Consider the following 17,469-nt stretch of genomic DNA (forward strand, 5'->3'; position numbering starts at 1 on the left):
ACAGCAATAAAGGCGTTTCTCTATGGAAATGTTGATATCGCTTCTTCTCCTGACTGGCTTTAGTAAGTAGAAGTTTGTCTGTGATACACAAGATGGTTCATCCAGTTACCTGCCAAATATTTAAACAAACAACAATTTTTTTCCAATGTAATAAAATTGAGGTTTTAAAGGGTGCATTCAATATTCACAAAGTAAAACGTTGCTATTATCTTGTGAAATACTAGATGCCTTCGCCTCTTGTGGCCTCTGAAAGCTATTAAAATGAAACTGTCCCAGCAAGGAACATTACTCTTTTGTGGACGTGCTTGCAATCCATAGACATATTCAAGCTGTGACACGAGTAAGAATAAAGAAAATAAAGAGTACAGGTTAATTAACTCAAAAAGTTAGTAGCTCTTGTCCCTGAGCCATGTTTCCATGGTTACAATCATTTACATCTACTGACGGCACATTAAAGAGGACAACATGGCTCGATTAATGGTTTGTCAATGTTGTGGAATAAGCTATTAATAGGTCAAGGTCCACAGCTTTGTAAATACATTTAAGCTTATTCTTCTGCTACAGCTACTACACAAATGTGTTTCCCTTCAACAAGGCACAGCTCAGGTATGTTTTCAGTTTGGAGCTAATGGAACATTTGAAAAGTATTCGTTTGCACAGATTACAACGCAAATTAGTGCCATTTCATAGAGAGATACTCGACACCTTTGTGCAACAATAAACTGACATCTATCTGTTATTTATTATACTTAACATTACCTAGCTGTTATGTGTATTCCTGTGTAAGTACATTGAGAACAATGAAGAAACTGGAGTCCTTGTGTGTGCACACATACTTGTCCAATAAACGTGACTCTGATTGTTATTATATGTTAATCATAGTCTACAGCACACACATTGAGCATTTTTCAGCAGAAATGGTAATTACAGTAGATGTTATACCAGCCACCACCATCAGATACCTGGGTGTAAGCACCATCCTGCACCTTTGTTTTGTCACACACTCCTCAGACTTTTGTCTATACTACTTTTGTCGGCAATCATTTTTTCCACCAGAAGGTCAAATTAATAATTTTTTTAATCAGTGCTATCATCAATTATCCATCATAAGGTTTTCCTCAGGGTTTGAAGTATTGAGGCCGTGACAAAGGGAGGTCCAGAGTTGAGTCATAGTGACAAATTAAGGTGCCATATATTAATAAATAAAACTCTTGCATCCATTGTATCCATTAATTTTAAATGAATTTGAATGACTCTAGAAACCTTCTTTAGAAAGAAAGAAAAATGTCTACATATAATTAAAACCTTCCCGTACCCTCAATCTACTGCAGTTAGAAAATAGTTTGTTGTGTTGGCTTTGTACTACTTTATTGTGTTTATGTGAAGACAGTAAAAGACGAACAGGTTAGCTTTGTTTTGGCCCCACTATATTGTGGCTTTAGGGATGGCAATTAGGGATTATGGAAGTCAGTCGGAGTTGGGGGTACTGAGAAAAAGTCAGGCTAATAAAGTCATACTAAATGCTAAATGCATGGCATTCATGGTTTTTGCAGTGAAAGGATAATGTATAATAGTTATTAACAACATTTTACACAAATTGTATGATAATGTTTGCAGATAAAATAAATAAAACCAATGCAGAACAACATTATAAGTTAATAGATAAATAACCTTTTTTATGAACTAATGGTTTTCATTATTCCAGATTTTAAGGGGTTATGCAGCTTCCTCGACAATGCTGGTCCACCAAATATTCCAACAACTGTTGGGAGGATTGGCACAAGACTTTATAGGCCTACTGTTATGTATAGTTCTCATAGGATGAGTCCTAATGACAGGGAAACGTTTGTGTTTTGGGGGGAAAATATCTTGACCATCTTTGGATATGTTGCCATTAAGTTTGGTTACAGACAATTGTTTCCACAGAATTTCAATGACCTTGATGATCCATTCACTGTTCCTCCAGCGCCATCATCAGATCAATTTTTTTATTTTGTTAGTGACCAAATATCTGCCAAATTAATGACTTTCCCATCAGCCTCAGTTGTACTTTGTTAACATGCTAAATTACTACCACAGTGAACATGCCAAACATCAGTATGTTATTGTTGTCAGCATGAGCAGCACAAGTCAACATAAACATAAATTAAGTCATCGTCTAACATTTGTTGCAAGTCATTTTCAATCACTGAATTAAGTCCACAGATATCAGCAGCCACTTGGTATCTTCTCTGCCAGGCTTGTTACTACAGGCATCTTCACTTCTTTCTTATTTTGAGGGTTTTTTTTACTTCAGCAGTGAAATATAACAGATTGATTGAGGTCAGAGTCTGACCTAGATATTCTCAACTCGCCATTACAAAATCTTCACAGATTGCCATGTCTGTTTTTTTGGATTGTTGTCCTGCTGAACTGACCTCAACTTGGGAAACTTTCTTTTAAAATCACTACAGTGTCCATCAGACTGAATTTTAATGACTGTATATATGAAATTTACTACTAACAAATGGGCGCTACGGCCCACCAGACTACATAGACAAAAACAATCATTTTACCTGTAAGACATACAGCTCAAACTGGACAGAATCAAAATAAAACTCAACAAAAGGAGTCTTTCCAACAATCACCAATGCTGGATTGGTGGAAATAATGACAAACACACGCCTGTCCTAATGACTACGTGTGTACCATCATGTAACATGTACATGCTGTGTGCTACTTATGCATGTGAATCACTCGATGGTCACATCAAGCTCTCCGTGACAATTGTGCCAATCAATTTAAATCAGCAGAGGCCACTTCTTGTGAGTGTTCAGCTGCCAAGGGTCATGTGACTTGGCCCCATCACAGTGTGATCAATACAAACACACAGAAGCTTTAAACACACCAAACCAGTGGACCAAGGTTGTATAGGTGTAACAGCTTACTATATTTTAACTGGTGAAAATGGCTTTGAGACACTTTTTGTTAACCTTGAAACTGAATTTAAATAAACATTTTAATAAATATATGAGTCTAATTTGGCCAATATTCATTAATGCATTAAAGACAACAAACATCAGGCCTGGAGATATCTGATTGAGGTTGACTGGGATGATACAGCGGGTAAAATAAGTATTGAACACGTCACCATTATTCTCAGTAAATATATTTCTGAAGGTGCTATTGACATGTAATTTTCACCAGATGTCGGTAACAACCCATGCAATCCACACATGCAAAGATGAACCATAGATGTCCATAAATTATGTGTAATAATGTGAAACGACACAGGGAAAAAGTATTCAACACATGACGAAAGGGAGGTGCAAAAAGGCATGGAAAGCAAAGACACCAGCTGAAATCTATCAGTAATTAGAAAGCAATCCTGTCACTTGTCAGTGAAAATTAATATCAGCTGGTTCAGTCCCAACTGATGGCCTATAAAAAGTTGTCACACAAGAAACATCTCATGATGGGTAAAACCAAAGAGCTCTCTCAAGACCTTCGCAGCCTTATTGTTGCAAAATATACTGATGGCACTGGTTACAGAAGGATTTCTAAACTTCTGAATGTTCCAGTGAGCACTGTTGGGGCCATAATCGGAAAGAACATCATTTCACCATAAACTGGCCACGACTAGGTGCTCCTCGCAAGATTTCTGACAGAGGAGTGAAAAGAATTATCAGAAGAGTTGTCCCAGAGCCAAGGACCACTTGTGGAGAGCTTCAGAAAGACCTGGAAATAGCAGGTACAATTGTTTCAAAGAAAACAATAAGTAATGCACTCCACCGCCATGGCCTGTATGCACGCTCACCACGCAAGACTCCATTGCTGAAGATAAAAGCATGTTGAAGCACGTTTAAAGTTTGCTCACAACATTTAGACAAATACTGGGAGAATATAGTCTGGTCAGATGAGACCAAAATTCAACTCTTTGGATGCCATAATACACAGCTTGTTTGGAGGTCAAATGGCACTGCGCATCACCCCAAAAACACCATACCAACAGTGAAGTTTGGAGGTGGGACCATCATGGTGTGGGGCTGTTTTTCATCATATGGCACTGGCAAACTTCATATAATTGAAGGAAGGATGAATGGAAAAATGTACCGAGACATTCTTGATAAAAATCTGCTGCCATCTACCAGGATGATGAAGATGAAACGGGGGTGGACATTTCAGCAAGACAATGATCCCAAACACACAGCCAAGGAAACTGAATTGGTTTCAGAGAAAGAAAATAAAGCTGCTAGAATGGCCCAGCCAATCACCTGACTTGAATCCAATAGAAAATCTATGGAAAGAACTAAAGATCAGAGTTCATAGAAGAGGTAAATAAAAGATATAATGAAATGGGTCATTCTGCATCATGAGTACTTTTGGTACTATTTTGAACTTTTACTTTAATAAAAACTAGAATAATGACTTTACTTGTAACAGAGTATGTTTACCGTGCAATATTCTTACTTTTGATTGGGCTTTTAATATAAAAAAAAAAAAACATACCATACACATCAAGAACAAAGAGAAAAAGCAGAGCGTGAGATCATCATCAGTGTTTCAGCAGCTTGATCTCAGACTGCCAACATGTCTGTCTGAAACAACCTCCTCTCTCTCTCTCTCTCTCTCTCTCTCTCTCTCTGAACTCAGCGTGAAGCATCTGACATCACACCAGGGCCCACACATAAATACTGTATGAGACAGTACTTAAGCCAAGTGAGCAGCAGCTATGTTCCAGACAGGGTGTCTCCGTCATGCTTGCTCTCTCTCACACACACACATGCTTATCGCAGCACTACCACAACGCCTGGTGAAAGCTGTAAGCATAAAAAAAAATAAAAAATAAAAAATCTTTACATCTCCGCTTCTATTCTGGCGTTTTGCAACAGCTGATGAAGATGATGCAGCTCTCCACCCTATAGACGGTTTCATACATGATGTTTGTGTCAGTTGAGTGCTATTTCAGTGAAAAAGGAAAAAGACTTAAACTTGGAGCATCTTTTTACATTTGTTTCCCCTTAAAATTTATTAACTTATAATCTTTTTCACAAAGTAGACAGACATAATAATTGTTATCATTGGTGTGATGTTCTGACAGAGATTAATCCTCATCTAAGAGTCCCAAGAGGTGGCGTGGCGAGGGCAGAAGGAGACTGGGAATGTTGGGCTGATGAATTAGAGCAGCAACATGTCAGAGGTGATCTTGGGTCGACGTTGGTCACTTTTTGTTGGGCTGGGCTGCGAAGTAAAGAGCCACCAGACAGTAGAGAGCGCCTCCTATAGTGAGAGCCATGGTGGTGCGGTACAGTAGCTTGTCGGGAACTCCGCGCTTCAGATGAATGGGGACACCGTCTGACGTCTGAGAAGAAAGACGGAAACAGGAGGGGGGCGGGTGAGAAGGCAGGAGAGGGTTAGAGCAACGACAGGCAGCAACATTTTTTGTATAATTTGGGTCAGAACATAATGTTCCAGTAACTATTTATTTATCAGAAATGAACCAATTATTTTAAGAATTCACATTTTCCTAAAAAAAACAAAAATTCTAAAAACTGTCCCTGAAATTTTCATTGGAAACACTACAATGAAAAAAAAATACGTTTTTTCACCAGAGTGCAATTTTCTTTGAAGGCCAGAGAAATAAATTTCTTGCTCTAGCTTTAATAATAAAAAACAATGTCATTGCAATTAGAAAATTGCAGCAGTCAGTATTGTGATTTCAATTTGTGTGAGAGATTGTGTGAGTGATTTCCGTCACTGCCTCGTGTGTGATAAATACTGAGGTGGGAAAAGCCGGAGGCCACTAGAAACAGAGGGAAATAAATACAAGCCATCGACTAAAATTAATACACCTTCACCAAGTTTGCCCCATCACACAGCTACTTTATTAGCGGGTAATGAACCCTGACAGAGGACTGATTTGAATTAATAAAAGCTGATTCACTGTGAAAACTACATCAGGTGAACTTCTTGTTGTGACTAAGACTGACGCCGGTCTATGTTCGTCCTTACCTGGAATAACCTCTGGAGGTCAGGAACCCTGTTTGTTCCCAAGTACTCCACCGTGGACCCGGCCTCTGACACCACCTTGGTGGGTGTGGCAAAGACCATGGCTGGGGACTCTGCTGGCACACCAGGCCTCAGCCCCTGAGCAAAAAAACAATCAACTGGTCACAATAATGCACAACTCTATTCAACATCATTGATGCACATTGCACATTTACAATACCTAGAAAAACTATATAACTAGAGGATGTGAGTTGAGCAGCCATCAGGGACCAGTGTCAAAGATTTAATGTTTTTTACAGAGACTTATTTTCTTGATACAGTTCAGTGCCTCTTTGACCCAATCTTAAAAATTAGGTGGTGAAACATGCTTTCAATAAGGCGCCTAGCCGGCAAAGTAGTAAAAGACAAGAGCTACTGCAGTATCCCGGAGAAACTGTTGTCATAGGAAACGCCAAGTATTTTTCAGAATTTCAAATATTTGAGTCCAATGCTGAGATAATTGGGGACAGGTCCAGAGCATGTGTAAGAGACTGGCAAATATCTGTTTATGACTGGATAGAGGAGACCGTCAGTGTTCCAGGATATGGATAGATTTCATCACTCCTATTATTGCTGTTTGTCGTACTATCTGAGGGATATCACCCCAAATGGTCGAACTAGTTAATGCTTTGGGGAGGTGCAAACAGGAAAGTGTATTGTTAGCTACAACCTGAACCCTGTATTTTAAGAAATCCTGTGCAGATTTAACGACATATATTCGCCATGAACATGTGAGATAAGGATTTTAAAGTATCTTATTGTCTCCATTAGCTTTTTTAAAAAATAAATAAAAAAAACCTCTTAAAAAAGGAACTAAATCTTTTCATATTCATTTATATTTGATAGAACAAACGTCCAGGTGTTTTTTCTGTGGGTACTATACTGAGCTTAACACCAATGCATGAATACAAGTGATTACATGAGTACTTGATCTCCTCTCACAAGTTATGGCTGCACTTGTGAGACTATTGAAGCACCTGTTTAGATTATTAAAGAGCACCTCGAGTAGCAGTCCAAACACTACAGACTACATTATGTATGAAGTTGTTCAGTGTTATATCAGTAAGCAATTTCTTACACTCCTTGTCTAGTGCAGCCAGACCTGTTTACACAGTGTACACCTATAGACGTAAAGACCCACACTGGTCTTTCTTGTAAGCTTTCTGCTGAATTCTTTTGGTATCGGTGTGATGTGGAACCGTACTGCAGCCATTTAGCCATTGCTGTTGCTCAACTTACAGAGTTAATACTATAAGTTAATAAACCAGAGGGACACTGTGGTGTTAATGAAGAACAAGTGTCCCTCCTTAATATCCCTTTCACTTTGGAAGAAGCTTCTCAGCCACCTTGGGTTTTGAAAAATTACTGGGAGACCCAATACCTTGTTGGAGTGTGTGGAGGCAGATAGTGTGGGTGCGGGGAAATTAAGCCTGACATGAAACTGCGGAGGCACTGACAGCAGATTATTTTTACTTGCCATTTAAGAGAAGGCCTAAAAGTGTTCACAGCAGGAACTCATCTGTGTGCGTTGTACCAGAAATACAGAGATTCACCTTTATTTATTAGGTAAACTGAAAACTCCATCGCCTGAAGGTGCGACTCTAAGTGTGATTGCGGTCGTCTGTCTGTCTGTCTCTATTTTTTAACCTTTTGACAGACTAACATCCTTTCTATCGACCTGCCTCCATCGATCTGCGTTGAGGTCACGTGACGAGCTTTAATGGAGATAATTGCGAGTGAGTGGGAAAAGATGCAGTTGCCACGTCACAAGTGCCACTGTAAGAGGAGGCAATGTCAACAATTACTGGTACAGCTGAGATTTTTTATCGCCTTATATCAGGGATCAGAATTTGGGCTGAGGCTATAACAATATTTAGTGGTGGATAAATGGTTTAATCCACTAATACTACAGTGTAAAATACTGTATTAAGTAAAAAAATATGCAAGTATTGTTAACAAAATGTATAAAAAATGAGCATACTCATTATGCAGAATTACCCATTATCGTTATATTATTCTTTTAGTTTATTACTTTTGAGTAATTAAGAGTCGAAAACAGCTCTGAGAGGCAAGTAAACAAAGCATTGTAAACTACACAAACACACACACTAATAAACAATAACACAACCCGTAGAGGCTGAATCCAAATGGAAAATATACTATACAAACTTAATAAATCAAGTATATCTAACTAACTCATTTATATACGGCAGGGTAGTTTAACGTCAGCAATGTATCGCACTCAAAACTTTAATCTAATACATAAAGTGTTTTATTTAGTGGCGTGGAAGGAGAAAGGAAAATACTAAAATATAATTACAGTAGCTCAGATTTGGGCTTAAGTAAAGTACTTTAGTTACATCCCACCAAAGACGATATTTATGCAACGCGGACATTTTTTCCTCCCACAAAGAAAATCTTAAAATGTTGGATAAGTGACTTTGAAACTGAGACACAGAAGAACTTGAAGGCAGCTACAACAGAATAACAAGGAGGCCGCAGTGTAAAGGACAAAGGAGCAATAATAAAAAGGTCACATCTGGCAGATGCTCTAAAAGATGGCTGTTGAATTTCAAAATTAAAGTCACATGAAGGCCAGGATGAAGGTTAAATAAAGGTTCTGTGATAAGGAAGTAATGAAAAAAGAAATTACATTTTCAAAGAAAGGCCACAGCTTTTTTTATTTTATGGTTTGTCTGAGAGTCTCTCAACGGTAGATTACTTTATGACTAATCACAGATGACTTTCAGCGACCTGGCTTGCGGAGTAACGGAGTGATGTAATCAGGATTTGTTTGTAATCTATTACAGTTACCTTTTAAAGTATCAGTAACGCTGAGTAGAGGACGCGTTTCTGATGCTAGAAATCTTTCCAGTCTTCCTTTTCTAAATCTGCTGCCTTATATAAAACACCTTTTTATTTATTATTTACATTTAATTTCTCTTTTTTTTATTTTAAATTCCACATTTGGTACCGAGGTCCAAAAGTAACGTAAAGTAATGAAGACACGTTACTTTAACATTATGATACTTGGATGAGGTTACTGACTGCATATGTTGACGGGTAACCAGTCATTGTATCGGATTACTTCTTCAAAAGTAACGCACACATTTGGAGCGAGCTGAAGCAAAGTGAAGATGAAGATGAAGATGATGCGTTCACGTACCGCGTCATAAAATCGGAAACTACCGTTATTTTTCTACACCGCGGTTACACAACTGTCGTATCCAACTCCACACACGGGCTTTAAACATCTCCCAGTGACCTGACAGCACTGGGAGCACTGGGAGCCCACGGTGGAGACAGCACCGGCTCACTATCCAACCCCATGATGTGAAGGTCATCCTCCGCGGTTACCGAGTCGCTCTCTTACCGACACGCCGTCTCCCGGACTCACCTGAGGGCTGTAGGCGGCCGCGGGAGGAGTCCCCGTGAGTTTCTGGGTAACCCCGCTGAACTTGTAGTACATTTTACTGCTGAAGGACGGGGGGAAGGTGTCTCCCACAACAGAAATCACCCGGTAAAGGGGCTTCTTGCTGGGATCGCCGCGGGAAAGTGACGTATGGGTTAGCTGGCTCAACGCTGCCTGTTTAAAATTAAGATTGAGCACCAGAGGAGGGGTTTACTCAATACAACAGACATAATGATGGTTGATGTTGTTTGATTGGTGTTTTTTTTTCCTGAAAAGCATGCAGAGGAGGGAGCAGTAATTTCAGCCCTGTCTGTAAATATTCCCCTCAGAATATATATAGCCTCAAACAAAAACCCCCCACCAACAGACGATTAGAGCAGCCGTGATAAAAATAAAGTGGAAGTAACACCCTTAGTAAATTCAAAAGTTCTCACTTGCTAAAAAGGTCGAAGGTAAAAAAAAAGATGAAAGGTCTTTGGTTTCATGTTTTACAGTAACACGAATGCATCAGTCTTCTTGCAGAAAACCCCCTACCTGCATAAATTAAACATTTTACATTTAACAAACCTGCTTCTTTACATTATACCTTATGGATGTGTAAACTGATGCTGTTTCTCATTCTTATGACTGCTGTGAAAAGAGAGTTTTTAACATCTTTGTCCACATGTAATTTTATCTATCTCTCTCCCCCAGTTCACTTTCACTGCATATCTTGAGCTTTAAAAAAAGGTTTTACAAGTGTAAGTCCAGACTGTCCTCAGAGACTAAATGAACAAAGCACACAAAAATGTCTAAAAGTTGTAAAAAATCTGCTTGAAAAAAACTGATAACTGATTAATTGAGCCTTTTTACTCATAAAAGAGCCAATTTTATTGTAAATTAAACTACTTTATCAGCAAACGTAAAAGCTGACAAATGCTTATGCATGGCAATATTGATCATACTGAAATATCTCAACATTTATTGGATGGATTGCCATTACATTTGGTAGAAATACTTATTGACTTGTACCCATGAGGTAAATGGCCTGAGGTTGCGTTTGTTTTAGTGAAATGTCTCAAAAACTACTGAATAGATTTCCATCACATTTAGTGCGGATAACCATGGTCCCCAAAGAATCAATGACCTTGGTGGTCCCCTGACTTTCCTCCAGCGCCACCGGATCAAAGTTTACATTTGTCCAATAGATTGGTTTCTTCAATTTCCTGCAGACCTCATTGTAAACATTGTGACCTACCTGCTCAGCACCATCAGCAGATCCTTGGCTCCTCCTTCTGCCTTTCAAAGTCTCCTTGGGCAAAATACTGAATGCTGAATTGCACCTGATGCTGTATGAGTGTGTGTGAATGGGATTAGTTAATTTCTGATGAGCATGTTGGCACCTTGTAATGCAGCGTCTGCTATCAGTGTGTGAATGTGACATAGTGTAAAGTGCTTTGAGTGGTCGGGAGATTAAAAAGGTGCTATATAAATGCAGTCAATTTACCATTTACATGGCATAGCATGGATTTAGACTAATTAGTCCTTTTGGTTTCTAACTTAAAACAACAGTAAGACACATAGAAACACATTTCTGCACAGCTCTTCACTCATTTATTTAAATATTTGGCCCTATTGCACATATTGGCTCCTTTTATTGTGTATTATATTTTATATGTTTAATTGTTATACACCAACGTACCAAAGCAAATTCCTTATATGTAAAAAACCTACTTTGCAATAAACCTGATTCTGAGAAAAGAGGCGGCAACCTACAAAACTGCAGGAAAATTAATGATTGGGGGGAAAATGCAGATCTTTCCATACGACGGTAGGAGGAGTTACTGAGTCGTTTGCCTCAGCTGAACACCAGATTTTGGAGTGACGTGTAGAGTTTCAGACTTGGAGAATCTAACATGATTAAAAAGTTTGAATCCTGAGAACAGTGCTGCAGCAGTTTGTGATACAGAGTTGATTTCCCCTTATAATGGTACCTTGTGTGTGAACTAGACTGTGGCACAATGTTCATCCCAGTGTGAATCTGATGAGTGCACCGAATGCCCTTGCCAACGGGCTCAGGTGTTTCTCACACATTACGTTCAACTGCCTGCAGGAGGTCTAGAGGTGTGAATAGTATGTCGTCACATCAAGTCTACAACGAGCTCCATCTCCCACTTGTCACTTCTCTAGGTCACACTGTGTAGCGTTAATTAGTTTAGTTAAGGTTATTTTAGGTTAGAAATAAGTGGTGTGAAAACCCAATATCAATACTCTGTGAAAGCAGAAGTAGTCTGATACTTAAAATTTGACAATTTTTATGGCACAGTTTGATTTATAATAAGCAATTACACATTAACTTTGCTCAGAGTAATTTTATTATAAAAGCTCATACATTGATCACATTAATTACAAGTTCTTTGTCTACTAATGAAAAAGTTTTAAATTTATGGTTTCAGTCAGGCCTGGCCACTGGGCTATAAGCTATGCCACATGAGTTGAACATTACGGGTTGTGGGGAAGGGCATAAAATATAGTTTATCTTTCATTTTTGTAACTGCTATACCACTTAAAAAGCACATTGATAACACAGAAACAAGTCTATTGAGATATGGGCTGTCTACAATACAAACTAAACTCATACAAGGCTGCGAATGTTACGCGGAAATACCAAATGTAGATTTTCAGATTGAAGGATAGACCGAAAATGACTCATTAATTGTTTAATTTCCTTTGCAACAGAAGAGCAATGGCTTAGTGTGTGTGTGTGTGTGTGTGTGTGTGTGTGTGTGTGTGTGTGTGTGTGTGTGTGTGTGTGTGTGTGTGTGTGTAAAGGGGACTACGGGTGGAAAATAGCAATTTGCTAAAACCCGGTGCAATGCATCTCTCCTTGTTATATACAGGGTTAATGTTTTATTGTGCACTGTCCCGGTTCAAATAAAAGAAATAGTAATAAGAAGAGGATGGTTGATGGCAACAGGAGGAAGAGGAGAAGAGATGCGGAGAAAGACTGTTGTGTGGGAGAGGTGTTGACTTGTTTGTTTGGATCATGTGTCTCTTCAACAAATCATATTATCTTGCCAAACCAAGGACAAGGCAAACATGTCTGAATCATTAATGTCATAATCATCATCTGTGACATCCTGGACTGTTTTTTTTTCTGTTTTTATTTTAGGAATTTCAGCTATTTCAGTCATTTTCCGAATAATCGGCATGACCAAAATGTTGCGTGCCAGCCTTGCGTGGATGTGGCCTATTTGTGTGCACACAAATCAACCACCATTATGATTGACACGTTGGAGGATGAGGTTGCCTTGGAGACGCAGAAATACAAAATGCCTCACATTCACTCACAAACGGAGATGCAATACACACTCGTCTATTCATTCTTTGTGCTCAGGCTTGCTCCACATTCTGTCATCGCTGTCATTTTTGGTCCCACGATCTTCTATCCTCCTTTTCACTCTCCATCTGCCCTGTCATATCTATCACCCCTCTATTTGTCTGCCACCTTATAGTCCTTGCTGACCTGTCTCCATATTTCATTATCCCTGGCTTAAGCCCCTCTGTGTAGGCTACCCCCTTTTTCTCCATTCCCACTTTGCACTTCACTCTTTTTCTTTATTTCACAGGTTTAACAGAATGCATCTAGGTCACACATCCATCTTGTGTAACTTGTACCATCTGGGTGAAAAAGCGTAGACAAAGTGAAAGGCTGACAGCCAGACAAACACACACACACACACACACACACACACAGCCCTCGATGCAGCATACAAAAAAGCAGCCGTCTCTGCCAATGTTGTAACCATGGGAATATAGTGTAAACAACAGCCACTGTCAAAACTGGATTGACTGCGCTTATGTGTGTGTTAATAAATAATTATTTCTGTATTTCTATTCTCCTGCCCGTGTAGCATGCTGGTTTAAGATGATGTTTGAAGATCATCAACACAACAGGCAGGAACTAGACAGGCCAAATAAAATCAGGTGCAGCTCAGGCAGGAAACAGGGCAGGGCACAAAGTGGATCGTTATTTCACAATGGGATCAGCAGGTCCACTGGTTTGTTGAGTTTTCTCTCCGATGTGGGCAGAGCCATGGGTTTTTTTTTTTTTGGTATAAACTCATGTTCATTGCAGTACTATCTCTGATGACAGGCTGCGTGCGTATCTGGCAGAGCGGAGTTTGAGTTCATGGTAGCACTGTACAAAACTGTGGTAGATGAATGTGATGGGCAGTGCCAACAGAACAATGCCGCTCACCACACACATTCCCCCGAGCACCCGTCCTCCAGTTGTCACAGGGTACACATCCCCGTATCCCACCGTCGTCATGGAAATGATGACCCACCAGGCGGCGGCCGGTATGCTGGCGTAATCCGGGTTCTGCGTCCCCAAGTCCAAGCCGTGCTCCAGCAGCTGGGCCAGAGCGCTGTATATCGCCATGGCGACGCAGACAAACACCATCAGCATGACCATCTCCCGGTAGCAGCGTGTGAGTGTCAGCCCCAGTGTCTGCAGGCCCAGGAAGTGTCTGGCCAGCTTCATGAGCCAGAACACTCGCATCATCCTCAGCACCCGCAGTATCACCCCAGCAACCCCGAGCCCGGCACCCGGCATCCCTGCCCGGGCCATCGCCATGGTGACATAGTAGGGGGTGATGGCAATCACATCGATGATGTTCAGTGGCCGGCGGAGGAAGTCCCACTTGTTTCTGGCCACCAGAAAGCGCACTGTGCACTCTGCTGTAAACCAGCCAATGCACACTGCCTCCACTATCCTACAGAGATAGAGAGCAGAGGAGAGAAAAAACAGTGTATTGTAAACAGGAAATGGCAGAGGAGCAGCAGAGAGATATGTAGCTATAATGTGAGATAGCCTACTGTTTGACAATCAGTAAAAGTGAGGACGGGGGAAGCAAAGCAGGGGTGAGACAAATTATGGCAAATAAGGAAGACATCTCACGCAATTCAGGGTCGACTCAAGTAAACAAAGACGGTACAGGGGACGGTAGATTAGAAAATTGACGGGAAACTGCACAGAGGGAGGGATTAAAAACCTTCAAAGAGAGAGTGTGACACAACCAAGCACACCATTACCCCATTGATTAGCACAGCAAAGGCAATCAAACTGAATTAGAGTGATGTGGTGTTAGTATTTGACATAGACGCAACGAGGCCAAGCAAACACCACAGAGCCAAGGGGTAACTACATCAGCACAATTACACCAAACCAAATTATAGAGCAACTGAGAGAATTGTATCATCTACTGGCATGAAACTAAATTGGAATCCTTTTGACCCCGAGTATAAACTACACTTTTATTTGATTACCTAACCACTGCAACTGATCCAAAACTATGTCCAGCTGGAGTGAACATAACCTAGCCTTATATAGAGAAAGGCCGCCTCAGGCTTCTTAGAGAGGACAGACTGTGGCCAAAATAATGTGGAAAGAGAGGTGCACTTTATTTTTTAAATCTTGAGCCCAGAAAGCCAAAATAAGTATCCAAAAACTGACTTAGATAGGAGGTGATTCCTGTAAGTGGCTTAATTCATTTGTTTGCTTATACTAATATGATCCCTCAGTACACGTTCTTCTTTCAAAACATTATTACCCACTGGAATATTATGAATCTGGCATCTATCTGATATGGTTGTCCTCCTTGTGTACTGTGTAATGTAAACTAACCAAGCCAATAAAGATATTCAAATGAATTGTGAAGAGGAAGGAAGGGAAGGGGGGGAGAGACTGGGGGGGAAACAGAGGAAAGAAGGGCTTTCTGTATTGTGTAATAATTAACACTACGCTTTGTTGTAGATAATATGGATTGATTATTGATTGGCTTCCTTGGGAGCCTGTCTGACATGTGACGGTAATGTTTAATGTGCTGCCTGAAACTTGTCATTGGGCTGTATTGACTAAAGGGGCGTTCAATCCCTAAACACAAGGACAAAGTCTCTAAAATCTGTTTTATTGTTATTACTTCAAAGAAACTGATGGTTTTTGACCTTGTTTTAGTTTTACGTTTTTAAAACGTTAGAATATTACAAATGCATCTATACATCGACCTTTGGGGTAATAAATGGATAATGCGCAATGAGTTTGACCGCTGCCCTGAACGCACGCAGGCTCTCGCATGAGACTCAGCGTCTGTGAGTGTGTTTATTTATTCAGTGTTTATTGTGACAGAAACGTCTCCTTGATTTAGCCTGGTGGGCTCATGAAGTCACTAAGTCACTGACTTTTACGCACAGTCTCATCCAGGATAGCCGCACACATTGCGCCTAAACATTTAGCAGCATCCTTAAAAAGAAAGGGGGGGTCTCTTCTATTCTTCAAAACTTTCCACCTACCTGTGCTCCTCCACAGTATTTCTCTTGGCTGTATCCCAGTCCGGCAGGGTGCTTGCACACAGCATGATCATAGAAATCATCACAAATATCACAGACACTGAAGCCAAAAGCTGCGCCGCGATAGAAGAGTTGGGCTCCTCGAATGCTTTGCGCATCTTCTCCAGCCATTTAGCGCGACCTGTAAGCGCAGTCTGTTGCCCCGGCTCCTCCGGGCTCTGGGGCTCATCCCCCGACACTCCGATGTCCGCCTCGGACAAAGTGTCCATTCCTATCTCGGTCATCTTGTCATCCAGGCGTTTCTGGCAGCAGGAGTCCAAGTGCGCGCTCTCCAGTCCCCAGTAGAGCATCTCTGTGTAGAAGGACAGCTCACACACTCCGGGGACGAAGCGGAGTTTACCAGAGCGCACGTACAGCATGATAAACACGAAAGCCTGAGCGTGGCGGTCAAAGAAAAACTCATTCCGGTCCCGGTCGTAGTCATCGCACAGTTCAAGAACCTCTTTCTCGGTTGCGCAGGCATGCAGGCGGCTGACGCGTCGGAGAGGGAAATCCCTGATCACCTCACGGGTGAAGGCGTACCGGGTTCCCCCTACATTGAGCACGCAGATGCTCTTCCCGAACTTCATCTTGTCAACCTGTAACCCTGACTAAAACTCCTCTTCACCGTCCATTCCGGCTTCCATAACAGGAGTTTGGACACTTAGGGGGGCCCACAGTCTCCCCTGTCCCCCGGGGCGTGGTTCGCTCTGAGTGGAGGTGGCTCTGCGCGGAGCTCCGTGGCTGATGGAAACTATTGCCTCCGTCCCTCACGCCTCCTCGTCTCCCTCTGTAGCCTGTGGAAGAGACTCTCCACCCCAGTACAGGGGGAGCCAATCCCATCAATGATGTCACATGCGCGAGCAGGACACACGCACGGGAAAGAGAAAAAAACTCATACTGGGAAAACTGGAGCGTAATTTGCGCACATCTATGTCCAAAGTAGATTTTTGTCTCCATAGATATGAAACAGAACAAGTATATTCTATGGATGGATCTTACAGGTTATTCCCACTACATACGGAAACACACACACACACACACACACACACACACACACACACACACACACACACACACACACACACACACAGAACATGTAAAATACAATAAATATTTAGGGCTTTGTGCACAATACTTGTTCAATTGTAGCCAATGATAGTTTACATCTTGAACTTTAACAGAGCTACTAAGTTTTTTTTATTCTTTCCACATATATTGCGAAAAACGATGTGTGGAAATTATAATTTCTGTATAAAGAAAAGGAAATTCTCGCTGAAAAAAACCTACTAAAATCAGCATATCATGTCACATTATGTTTTCTTACAAATAAAAAACATTCAGCACCTACACTACTTTGGTTTTAATGCTGTTTATCCCACATTTTACCCAAAAAACTACAGCTTCTGCGATTAAACATGCCTTTTATTATACTAATTTACCTCAATGTCTCCTTTAATATCAAGCAATCTGCTTCTAAAATATATTTCCACTGTTACTAAAACAAATAAACCTCTATCACAAATACGATTACATAAGACAACACAAGAATAAATCACGCACCCTAAAATGTTGTTTTAATTTCCTTCAACCCAGTGCGGCGGCGTGTTTCTGTGCGTGCATGCGCGCGTCTGTGTGTGTGCGTGTGTGCGTCTGTGCGT

The 17,469-nt window shown here is 40.8% G+C and overlaps 2 protein-coding genes across 2 annotated transcripts; both read right to left on the minus strand.

The window, feature by feature from the left end:
* Positions 1 to 4,981: 4,981 nt before the first annotated feature.
* On the minus strand, positions 4,982 to 9,592 carry LOC127373523 (cytochrome c oxidase subunit 7A-related protein, mitochondrial). Its single transcript, XM_051418093.1, has 3 exons — positions 9,425 to 9,592; positions 5,992 to 6,126; positions 4,982 to 5,341 (listed from the first exon to the last, which is right to left on the minus strand). The coding sequence occupies exons 1-3, from the start codon at positions 9,494 to 9,496 to the stop codon at positions 5,201 to 5,203; spliced, it is 348 nt and encodes a 115-aa protein (XP_051274053.1). The 5' UTR covers positions 9,497 to 9,592; the 3' UTR covers positions 4,982 to 5,200.
* A 2,183-nt stretch (positions 9,593 to 11,775) lies between these two features.
* Positions 11,776 to 17,417, minus strand: kcng3 (potassium voltage-gated channel, subfamily G, member 3). The gene is made up of 2 exons (XM_051417666.1): positions 15,773 to 17,417; positions 11,776 to 14,196 (listed from the first exon to the last, which is right to left on the minus strand). Exons 1-2 carry the CDS (start codon positions 16,396 to 16,398, stop codon positions 13,548 to 13,550), a joined length of 1,275 nt encoding a protein of 424 aa, XP_051273626.1. The 5' UTR covers positions 16,399 to 17,417; the 3' UTR covers positions 11,776 to 13,547.
* Positions 17,418 to 17,469: the final 52 nt, after the last annotated feature.

This window comes from Dicentrarchus labrax, unplaced genomic scaffold (genome assembly GCF_905237075.1).
Source record: "Dicentrarchus labrax unplaced genomic scaffold, dlabrax2021, whole genome shotgun sequence".
In the NCBI taxonomy this organism is placed as follows: Eukaryota; Metazoa; Chordata; class Actinopteri; family Moronidae; genus Dicentrarchus; species Dicentrarchus labrax.

Coding starts and splice junctions, on each gene's coding strand:
- LOC127373523 (XM_051418093.1), bottom strand. CDS start 9,496: ATGTACTACAAGTTCAGCGGGGTTACCCAGAAACTCACGGGGACTCCT. Junction 6,127..9,424: donor CGGCCGCCTACAGCCCTCAG/GTGAGTCCGGGA, acceptor TTTTTTGCTCAG/GGGCTGAGGCCTGGTGTGCC. Junction 5,342..5,991: donor ACCTCCAGAGGTTATTCCAG/GTAAGGACGAAC, acceptor CTTTCTTCTCAG/ACGTCAGACGGTGTCCCCAT.
- kcng3 (XM_051417666.1), bottom strand. CDS start 16,398: ATGAAGTTCGGGAAGAGCATCTGCGTGCTCAATGTAGGGGGAACCCGG. Junction 14,197..15,772: donor AATACTGTGGAGGAGCACAG/GTAGGTGGAAAG, acceptor CTATCTCTGTAG/GATAGTGGAGGCAGTGTGCA.